The sequence below is a fragment of the Poeciliopsis prolifica genome, unplaced genomic scaffold (assembly GCF_027474105.1).
Source record: "Poeciliopsis prolifica strain line A6 unplaced genomic scaffold, Auburn_PproV2 SCAFFOLD017, whole genome shotgun sequence".
NCBI lineage: Eukaryota > Metazoa > Chordata > Actinopteri > Cyprinodontiformes > Poeciliidae > Poeciliopsis > Poeciliopsis prolifica.
In genome coordinates, this window is record NW_026562392.1 from 2,327,433 (window position 1) to 2,339,432 (window position 12,000).

The following is a 12,000-nucleotide window of genomic DNA, read 5'->3' on the forward strand; positions in this document are numbered from 1 at the left end:
GTTGATGGTAAGAGCCAACCTTTAACTAAAGCAGAGAAGAAATATCAGTAGTTTGATCATTTTTTCACAGTGTTTAAAGATAAGGGAGTGTATGTAATATATTCAATATCTGTGAATATCAGTCATCAGTCACAACATTAATGTCAGATATCAACATTAGCACAAATTTTCTATAACTGTACTTGTTTCTATAACTATTAGTAAAAGGAAAACTGTTTTTCATTGCTTTGTCAAGGGCATAAAAAATCAAATCAGAATATACTTTGACCCTCAAGGGGAAATTGATTATTTGTTGACAAGCTACTCCCATGCAAAGAGTTAAATATTAACAAATATAAATATCACCATCAGTAACATACAAAAATACAGCACATGAAACACCAAAACACCAAGAACAAATAAAAGAAAGTATGTAAATGGAAATATGCGAATTTATAAATCTAATAAATACGGTCAGTTACCTTAAAGACACTCAGAGCTGGGAGTTGCATAATCTAAATAGCTACAGGCAGGAATGATAGGTACCATCTGTTGGCCATTGTTTTATTACAGGAAATGCAGATTTAGCCCCAATGCTCAAACAAACCAAAGTCCAAAAGAAAGTTCAACTTCTTCGCAAACCAGAAAGGTTGACACTCATACCTCAATAGTGATTCCTTCATGTTCCATACACAGAACCTCTCTGGACTTGACTTTCTGAGGACTGTAGTAGCTGCTCTCTAACTGTGTATCTGTCAGCTGGTAAATAAAGAGAAAAAATAATATTGTTAATAACGTTTTATTAATAAACAACAGCATAAGTAAGTCGTGTCCAACAATTTGAGACACCCATTTGAGATGAAGGGAAGGAAAAAAAAGAACCATTAAAATGTACTAGGCAGCAAACCTCACTGGAGAAATGTTCAGATAATGGAAATATAAGTGCAGCTAAAGCTAAAGTTTTTTCAACTGCTGGATTTGAAAAGCCAAAATATTTTTCCTGGTAAAAATTAGTGAAAACTTTTTTCCTTTGAATGTAGTTAATATTACAAAAAAGCAACAACTTGACAAACAAAATTGAAAGTCACAGTACATCTTATTTTAGATTTGATTTTAGGGGTAAAATGAAAAATTGGATCATCACCATAATCTATTAAATTACTAATTATAATATTGAGGTTTGAAAAAAAGAAAAAAAGTGCTGCTCATTCAATTCTGGAACAAAACACTGGAACAAGAGAAAATGTATTTCAATCATTTTTGGTTGAGGAGATGGAAGCCAAGACAGAAAACCACCTGGCTAAAATGATCTGGCAGAAGGACAGTACAGCATGCTCCTGATGTTGGTTAATAAGCTGGGTGTAGAGCAGAATTAAACCCATTCAACTTTAACACAGGAAGCAGGTGCAGAGCAAAAGCAGCTGTGGCTTATTATTCTTACTGAGCAGACTCCCTCCCTGGATCTCTTTTCCCCTTTCGGTTCGGATAGTTTAATCACGTGTGGAAACAATCGTCCACCAAGCAGCACATCCCAAAAAAATAGCGCAAGAATAAAATAAAATAATAAAAAAATATATATATAATATCGTTAAGATACTGCTCATTGTAGCAACATAAGTGCAATGTGTGTGCTACATAGTTTAGTAGTTTATGTCAAATATGATCAGAAAATAAAACAAATACATATTAAACAACACAAACAAATTAGATTTGACAATATTTATAGGATAAGAGTTCAGTATTAATACTGGGTGTGTGGTAATTTCAGTTATATCATGTGAAAACCAACAATGAAGAATACCTGGGGAAGCCTAGAAGTACAAGGTGATGATGAAGTCACAAAAAATGTTTAAATAAGAACAGGTCATTATCCATACATACTACTGCGGTGGAGAATTTCTGATTAAGGGTAATCTTCTTTAACACGCTGACTCCGACTAATTCATTCCGCAGAACTGAACACATTAAAAATATCAACACAATAAATGGCTTTTTTATAAAAGTACAATTCAATGACTTAGTGACAAAAAGGGTTTTGAATTGAGAATGTTCATTTTTCTACGTAAAGTTTTCAATTATAATGTGATTAGTTAGTTATAGACAATGGAATTACCTCAATTGAAAAATGTAATGGAGTACAACCACTTTCTATTTTTTGATAGTGATAGCGAGAAGTAGAGGTAGACACAGATTAAAGGACTCTTCATGGCAGAAAGGATCATTATGTTACCAAATACTGGCTTCTAGCATCAACACACAGGGTTACGACTGTTATGAAAGTAGCTTACATATCAATCATACAGAAAAATACGTACAAAAAAAAATTGTATTTTCTGTTTTTGGGAAAGCAACATTAAATCTGCCATCCAGCGAAGGTTCAGCAGGTGTGTTAATCAAAGAAAGGAAATAACTGATCAAGGCTAAACTATGAATAATGTGTTTACAAGTTAAAAGTCTTACACTGCCATTTTCCCCTAATCAAAGAGATTTTGGGAATAGTGTGTCGTAATCTAAAAATACATCTCTCATTTCACATTCACGTCAAACTCAAGTTCAGCCTGTGGCTGTTCAAAGACATAAAATTACTTCAACCTAAATACTTCCTTCTAGGAAAGAAACAAGAATGTAAAAAACCCTTTCTTTCAGCTGCCTGCAATTATTCCAAAAGAGAGGCAATTAATTGATTAAAAGAACTCAAACAATACAGGAACAGTTTAAACATTAGAAAAACACCTAGGTTTATGTGGCCTGAGAACTAGCTCCCTTCCACTGATCACACACGCTGTCAAATGTATGAACATTTTCCCTTCACACACAAATGCGTGTTTCTGAGATGCGTGCACATAAGAGCAGAAAAACGCAGACCACTAGTAATCTGATATATAAGGCCTAATTCTGAAAGGAAGCAGGGATGGATTCCAATTATTCTGAGTGAAAAGATGTTAAATCTTAAAATTTTGGCAGCATTTTCTAAATATTTTTCTTCCTCTGTAATGTTTTAAGTAATAATGTACAAAGGGACAGCAGCTATTAGTCAAACTACCCGCCCTGATGCTGTCCACAGTAACTAATAAGATCTAAGCTAAGTGAAATTAATGTGCCCAATTTGTGTAAAACAGAACTTACATGAACACAAGATAAAACGGTATGAAACTGATTCAGCAAAGAAGCACTGTTTTATTTTTGAATTGTTATAGCATGAAGCCTTTAGAGTTGTGTTTTTAACAGCTTTACCTTAAAGGTGATGGAAGCTTTAGTGCAGTAGAAGCCAATAGAAACAATAGGATCCTTCAATGTGTGCTGCTGAGGATAGTTAGAAATGCCTTCTGTGTCCCCCTGCATGTAGAGGCCTCCCTCCCCTTCTTCCTCTGTGCCTACGATGGCCGGGACGAAGGACCAAGCCCAGGACATCCAACCCTGATCTGGATCTTCAGGACTCCCACCCTCCATGTAGAGGTCTTGGCTGGAATACGGACTAGATCCCAAACTTTCCATTTCAACATCGGTACCTGAAATGATAGAAAGTCTTAGTGTGCAAAAAAAAAAAAAAGCAGATTTCTTTAGAAGCAGACAATCATGGCCATTCCTGAACTGCCCATTAAGAGACATGATAAGACTTTTCAGTCTAGACTTCTAGTGCAAAACTATAAACCTCGACACAAAGTATCATGAATAAATTGTTGGCTTATGAAAAAAAAGTCAAATTACAAAATTCTACAATTGTCTTTGCATCGTTTCAATATTATGTGCAAATTGATTGAGACTACAGAACATATTTCAGAGAAAAAACAGTTCACAATGGAAGACTCTTTGAACGCCTGGCAAAACAGACAATTTGTTCATGTCTTGAGGGATGCCTAAGGCAAGTTGTTACAGCTGTCAAATGAAAACACAAAGCAAACACAGATCAATGCCACTGCAGCTCCACTGTGCAGGTGTCAGTTTTTGTGTATTGCTGAAATCCAGTGCAGCATGAACTCTACACAGACAGGGGAAGTCCATTCCATTTGATGGCAGAGAGCCAGTGAGTCAGCCAGCATCCTGACAGAGCCCTTGACTGGGCTCACTGATCAAGGCTATATGCCCTGAACCAACAGCCCAGGCTGTGTCTACAAATACATTTAGGGAGGGGCTGGCTCACAAATTTGAAAAGCAGCCAACAAACTATGTAACTGTCTAAGCCAGCTGTACAGTGCAAGCTTGGGCAGAGCTTAAGGTGAAGGCTAAAAAAGATCAACATTGAGAATGTGCAAACTGAGGTCAAGGAGGTTCTTCTGTTGATAATGAAGGCACTGGCTAATCAGGAGGGAAGATGTATACATATTTTTATTGTCATCCTTTGTGGCATTTATAGCAACTCTAAAAAATTTACAGCAAATTTCAACTTTTTTCCCCAAGACATTTCTCACAATATGATGTCCAGAAAAACCCAACCAGGCCTCTAAAATCTACTTGTGAAATAGGCTTCTTCTCTACATCATACGTCATATTAAGTTGTGCAATGGTCTAGCTAAATAGCACAAAACATTCTCAGTAATCATACTTTGAAACATAAAAAAATATCTATTATTCCATCCATTAAATTGATGGGGGAAAAAAATTATTACAACTATAGTGACATATAGTCTCCCCTGAAAACATCATATTAGAAGCAATTTTTTTGTTTTGTTTTAGCCTTTTTTTAATATCAAAGTTAATACTGAAAATAAGCTAGATAGAAGAATTTTGCAAATTCAGATATTTTCTACAATTAAAAATAACAATGACTAAAATTTTGAGAGAACACAACTCATCACAAGAATTTAATTCTGCTATCTGGCATGTCTATGGTTATCAGGAACCCAAATACATTCAAACTCCTCTGGTACACATCATAACCTTTGACCTGGTCCTATCACTTCTGTTTCCATACATGTCAGGATAGAGGAAACTGATGTCAATAGTAAAGAATGTGTAATCCCATTCCTTACTGCCTCATGTCCTTTTCAGAAACATTATTGTCTGTGAAGTCATACTTTAGGAATCCCAGAGGCAACAGCAGTGAAAATATGACGCATTATAATTAAATCTTTCACTTTGAGAATTGGCAGTTGGAAATCCCAGGTTATGGTTTTAAGTCCCAACTTCCCTCTCTGATTCCATCTCTCATATAGTTTTGTTTTCCTTTCCTTTTGCCTTTACCCAAGAAAGCTCAAGGTGTCAGTTTAACGAGCTGAGATTTTTCATGTCACATCACACTCAAAGTCTGAATGTGAAGATAATCATGTAGAAGAAGCACAAGTATTAAACAACTTGACCCGATTAGGAAGACTTTGAAATAGTATGCCGAAAAAGTTAAGCAAAACATGAAAGTTGTGAGAAATCTAACTATTTCTCTTGGATTATTTTGTACCAACAAATGGTTAGACAGTTGTTTTTGGGACAAATGAGAATTTGAAAATGTATCCAGGCACCCTGTCATAAAATATACAGTTCATAAATTCATCGATTTCATATACTTCTTTATTTCTCTCATTTACAGTTTAAAACGAACATGTCACAGGTTGGTATAAAAGTTTTGAATGAAAATTATTTGTTTGAAGAAAAAAGTCCATTTATTATTTTAGATAATTAAAATGATGAAAAGTAGAAATGTGAATGAACAGAATTATTAATCTGATTATTTTTAGGTGGAATAGTGGTTACCTCAATGTTTGATCTCAGTTTTTTAATCATCTACTTGCAGGTGATGCACATACAGTTTGGTAGATAATCTCTACATGAAACAACATTTAAAATGTTGTTTCCATGTGGTATTAATAGTTTAAAAGAATCACACAAGGACAAACTAAAAATAGAATTACAGTGATATAATGTAACTGCACAACAGAATAAAATGTACACACTTCTATAAAGGATATTAACATTTATGTTATGTTAAAAAAAGAAGTGTTATTTTTATTATTATTTTTTTAAAGAAGGGCTAAATTGTTCCATTCTTACTGGTTTTGCCTCAATTAAAGAGGTGATTTTTTTTTTGTCAATTTGTAATAATTAGATTTTTTGCTTTTAACTAGAAAGAACCTTGTGTCCTCAAAGAATGTTGTTGAGATATCAAAAATGATAGATCATTTTCATGAGTTTTAATTTGAAATTTTGAATTGTGACAACTACTGACTCAGTGTCTGCCTAAAGACACATTTGACTCCCTTAGTTGAGAATCATTTTCTTAAAGACAATTTAGAACTTTAGTTAAGTAACATGCTCATCCATCTTGAGCCTGGATTTTGAATGGATTCAAATTAAATACAATTTAAAAATGTAGTATTACAATCTGACTATTTTGTAACAGTACTTTAAAACATTTTCCCTTTCATTGTATAACAGGCCCAATAAAGCCTGGGTTTTAAGTGTTTTTGTGCCACTTTACTGAAGATGAAGCTGTAATTCCTGCAGCCTAAAAAAACAAACAAACAAAAAAAAAGAGTAGAAAATATTATTAGATCTTTGGAAAAGGTTTCTGTTGTCCCAAATGACTTGCTACAATGCAGAAATGCAGACTCTCCTTCCCTCTTCAGCCTTGTCACTCTGTCATATATTTCCTACATAATTAAGTATTTGAGTACTCAGGTTCCAAGGGCTGGTCCTCTCTCATTTTGTGACGGGATCCTAATTCATTCTCAGAGGCTCTGCATAGCAATAGCATGACCGCGACTCTTACATCTGGCATTGGACAGTTTACTGGAAGCCGTGCCAACTTGCAGAGAAGGCCAAGAAGCAGCAGGCAAGTTAAAGAAAGCAAGGTTGTAATGTGTTGTCCTTCTGGCCACCACTTTAGCTCCATGAATATTTGCTCCTGGGGCAACAAAGACTGATTAAACCCAGAAGGAGTTGTGATTTTATTTTGTTCTATTTGGCAGGGTAAAGGATGAACACATTAAGAGGGAACAAGATGGGTGTTTAGGGGAATGAAGGGAGTATTATATGGGGGGACTTATTTTTCCAAGATAGATTAGCATGTAACTTAATTTTAAGAGCGCAATACCTTAGTTTCAGTCTCAGAATATTGGCTGCCTTCGCTCAAAACTCTACTGTCAGAAACATTTCTTGCAAGTATGTTTTGCTCCCCTTAAAAAGTGATGATTCAGCACTCAGAATCTATGACGGTTGCCCAAATATCTTCTGAAATTGTTTAAATCTCTCTCCGTCTTCAAACATCTGTCTGTTAGCAGGACGTCAAACCTGTGTTGTCACGTCTGACTTCTCTGTTTGCAGATTTTTCATCCTCTCCTTTGGAAACGAGTGGTAAGTCTGACTAGCAACAGTTTCAAACGAGAAAAAGAGAGTGCAACTGTGGCTACTTGGCCTTTTTGGTTTGCGGTTATTTTAGAAGGTCAGAGTGATGGAAGTTTGCATCTGGTCATGCTATCCATACAGCTTTTAACACTTTCTTCCTTAAAGATTATGAAGGTCAAGTAATGTCCTTATACCAGCAATTCTCCAACATTTTCTATACTATTAAACATTGATGCTATTAACAGTAATGGCATCAAATAGGCAGCGGCCAAGGACTCCAATAGTATCAACGCCGATGCCTGCAAGGTATGTGGCTAGAAGTCAATATCTGGACAACAAATTTTTTTTCGAAAACTGCAGCAATTGATGGCCAAATCTATTTTCAAGAAGTACAAACACAAACATTCTCTGAATGTTTGGAATGAAAGCAGCATCAATGTTTTGGAAGATAGCAACTTAACAAAAAAGATTGAAGCAACACTCTTGCAGCCTGATGAAAACCAACATTTACCCAAAAACTGTATGCCCTGTACAGCAGATTGCATCACATTAAATCAGATGGTGAGCCAAGTTTAAATGGCAGCAGAACTGATTTAGCTAAACAATAGCAAATTGTAGAAACAAAGCTAGTTGTTTCTGGAGAAGAAAAGGGAAGGCTTTAGATATGTAAACAATAGCTTATGCCATATCAAGATGCTAAAACTCAAGAACTCCTTATGGACTTCCTGAAGAAGTAAAAGCTAAAGTTTTCTATAATCTTTTAAGTCCATCACCCTCAACAGAGATCATATATCCCAAAAGAGCAGCACATGCAAGGCAACACAAAAATCTCAAACAGCTGGACATCTTTAGATGGAAGAATGTTGAGAAATGCCTCAAAGAAAAACTGGAAGACTTAGGTGGCAACAAAAATTATAATGAGTTCTGCTAAATATTTTAAGGTTTGGAAATGCACAAGGCACGCACAAATAAAAGCATCCAAACTCTTGCTTTAAGTCTGTTTCTTTTTTATTCAGGATTATAAAAGTATAGAATCTATCGTGTTTCATTTTAAAGCAAATTGCAAGTCTTTTCTTGTCCACTTAATGTTATGGATGTCGCATTTGCCTGACTGTTGGATACGAGCTGCGTCTTACAGCAGCAGAACAGTTAGTCAACCCTTACTTCATCCTCTACCTTCAACACCAATTCCTTTGGAAACGATCAAGCCTGACAAATATGGATCTTTTAAAGTCAACAAGGCTGTACCTTGCCTGTGAAAAAAATACTCACCAGGTGAACTTGCTCCGCCTTCCCTTACATGACCGGTGCCTTCTTCACCCTCACTTTCTTTGTGTCCTCCTATTTCTCCATAGTAAAGAGCAATAATCAGCTCTAAGATTCGGATAAACATGGGCAGCTGCTGGTCAGTGATGGATAATTTCAAGCTCTCCACCATTGTGTGAATCTATGGAACAATAGATAACAATTTATTGTAATTTGGTTGATACAGCCTCCTGTTTTATTATTCTTTAGGGAAAAAAATCCATGCTCTTTTCTTCCAGTGTGCCTTTACTTACAAAGAAACAGCCTGTTAAATAAATATAAGCTACAAGTTCTTTTTTTGAAAGATCATAAAAAGAAAAGTAATTAAATTAATTAAAATAAATGTAAGTGTTTCAAGGCAATATGAAGAGTGAATATTAACAAAAATTCACAAAATGGTTTACATAAAAGCAGAAAAGTACATGTTAGACTTTTTTAATATCTGATGACATGCAAGTTTTCTGGGTCATAAGTTACCTCATAAGTTTCCTTTTCTTTCTCTGTTAAAATGATTTATATTAACGTCTAATTAAAACCACTTAAAATGTATTAGGTAAAAAATGTGAAGATTTTGGGAAAAACTGTTTCAACAGTTTGCTGAGAACCCTCATAATATGTTAATGTAGGAGAGGCTGAATGATCAATAATCAAATCTTTTACTTTTTAAAGCCATATAAATTTCTTCAAAAATCTTTCCATAAATGCATTACTTTTTCAAGGGTAAAACCCTATTTAATAAAAGTTAAATTATTTATGTATTTTACAACTAAAATAAATATCAAACGAACCAATATAGCTACAAAAACTAATAAAGAGCCAAGTTATCTCAGATATTACCAAGGCCAAACCAAAACCTTAAAAAAATTAAAGACACCCTGATAAAAATTATATCTTGACCATATGTCTTATAGTTCTGACACGTGTGAAGAGGCTCACTTTGATGACAGAGGGGATCTTGGAGCTGATGTTGTCATAAGTGAAATGGAGGCGCGTTCTGAAGGAGCATTTGTACAATAAGGGGTCCTGGTAAAACTCGATCTTGCCGCTAGCATTCCTCTTGTCCAAGCACACAGTGCAGTCAGCAAAGTTTATCACTTTTCTTAGGACCAGTTCTGGAGCTACAAAGACAAGAGAGCAAAAAAACAAACAAAAAAATTATTATTATGTATACATGAGGATATAATTCTGAAAATACATCTAATGATTTTTTAACTGATTAATGTACATAGGAAATAATTTAGGAAACAATGACAAAACCAAAATTAAAGCTTCATAAATCAAAGTAAACCAGATTTTGATTTTTTTAATATACATTTGTTACTTTCAGTGATCACAGAATGTTTGCAGTAATATAAATAGGAAGTTATTCATTATTCACAAAGCATGTGCATGTCTGTATGAATGGGTCAATGACTGGTTGTAGATTTAAAGAAATCTATAATATATATATATATAAAATTAAATTACTTTCTACACAGAATTGCTTGTATTGTATTGCTTTTAAATTTAAAACGTTTTAGAGGCTTCTAATAATTAGTTCTTTTAAGAGGTGTTCTTTTCCTATTAGTTAACATCTAATCATTCATTTCTTAAAATATACTACCAGCCATTTGACTGGATTAACAGGATTAGAGGCTGCAGCAAGTTTGGAAATTTTCCTGAGCTACTCAATAAAAGCAGGTGTTATGCTTCAAGGTGGCACCATCTTTTTTTTCTGAATACCCATCTCTGAGAAACATCATTAGTTATTTCCTCTCAGCTGGCTTCACACTATCATGGGGGTGGATGTTTGCATAGCATCAGATACCGCAACATTATTGGTTTTCATCTCCTCGGATTGACAAATTAAACCCAACACTATTGAATGTAGCCAGTTTCTTCTTACCAGTTATGTCCATGAAAGCTCTCTCCCAGATGTCATCCACAGTGTAGCACTCTGCTGCAGTAATGTTGACCGAAAGCACAATGTCGTCTTCAACATATTTGAGAATCAGATTGTTCACCACGATGTTTACGTTGTTCACCACACGTCTGATCAGACTCTGCACATAACCTAAAAACAAATAAATACCAATTGAATATTTAATTAGAAAAAGAAACAAGAATACATAATAGTAAATAGCATTAAAATTTGATATTTCAGCACCAGCACATTTAGTTACTTTACTGCGGAAAATTATTGAAGCAACACTTTACAAGTATGAAATATTTTCTGATTTACTGAACAATAACTAAACAAGGAGAGAAAGCTTGTTTCATCCCAGGAACAAGTAGAAATCTAAAGAACATAAAGGCATAAAAAAAAACCTGGACAACTGCCAAAAACAATTTTACAATGGATACTGATTTGCTGTGATTACAACGATTAATAGAAAATTCAAGATTTGTTTGTGTGTTATGTCAGTTTACAATATTTAGCCTAACAAATAAATAGACCTTAAAGCCTAACTCCCATTTTAAACTATTTGGTGTTTAAAGAAAAACCAAAAGGAGGAAAATTATTTCCAAAAAGCAGAGTGTGTGAACGATGAACAAAGCCAGGAATACTGTGAGAAAGTGACATCATCATGAGTGGTTGTTTAACTGCACCTAAAGATGTTTTCACTCTAACGGGGGCATACTCTACTGCATCAGGCTGAATTTCATAGAACAAGAGGGCTGCTTTCAGGTACAGAGATACACAGACAGCAATTTTACAGGAAAAACTTTTGGAGTGAGTCAGAAAATAACTTAAAATGAGACAGATCTGCAGAGTTTAACAAGAGAATATGAAAATATACACTAATAACAGCTTCCAACCACAGGACCAAAAGTACTTTTCATTCCTACTGTATAATGTTTAACTTGCTCTCGGCAAATTGAAGCATAAATCTTTACTGATTTTGTGTTATTTCCAAACCAAATGTTTATTTTCCTGTATCTGCACACTTGGCTTAAGGAAGAAGAGAATCAATAATTAGGCAGAACTAAATAGAACTGTTGACAGAAAATTTATATGAATAGTTTGAGTGTAGAGCCACTCTCGACAGGCCCCTCTGCATATTGGTATAATCCAATCACCAGAATTCTCATGGGTCTGACCAAACACAGTGGCAGGAAGAGAGAATGAAGGAGTGTAAACTTCTCTTATAAAGGGAGCATATATTCGCTCAAGTTGCACATGGTCTTCCAGGCATTCATGCTTTTTAGCATGAATGACTGTGGGAGTGGCTGTGTGTGTGTGTGCGTGTGATTCTGAGGTCAGCAAGAAAGCTGCTGTTGCACCTGCAGACTGGGTAGTAAAACTACCACTTTACCCCCTGCTATTTAACTCTCTGGATCTAATTTACCCATTACAGAGTGTCCCCTTTTTTGCACTCTTGCATTTTCGCCTGGTCTTGGTTCACAAGAGGTCTAAGGCTTCAATCCACTTTGTTTGCAAGCTACCCTGCAGCTCTAAAC

General features: G+C 35.0%; 1 protein-coding gene across 3 annotated transcripts in view; it reads right to left on the reverse strand.

The window, feature by feature from the left end:
- LOC129367556 (intermembrane lipid transfer protein VPS13B-like) overlaps positions 1-12,000 on the reverse strand; it is a 291,895-nt gene that overhangs the window by 261,116 nt on the left and 18,779 nt on the right. For all 3 annotated transcript variants that reach the window (XM_055042090.1, XM_055042091.1, XM_055042092.1), the window contains exons 5-9: positions 10,445-10,612; positions 9,496-9,677; positions 8,527-8,701; positions 3,214-3,488; positions 643-738 (exon numbers count right to left, since the gene is read on the reverse strand). In XM_055042090.1, coding sequence (XP_054898065.1) covers positions 643-738; positions 3,214-3,488; positions 8,527-8,701; positions 9,496-9,677; positions 10,445-10,612 — 896 coding nt within the window. The remainder of the gene's footprint in view (positions 1-642; positions 739-3,213; positions 3,489-8,526; positions 8,702-9,495; positions 9,678-10,444; positions 10,613-12,000) is intronic.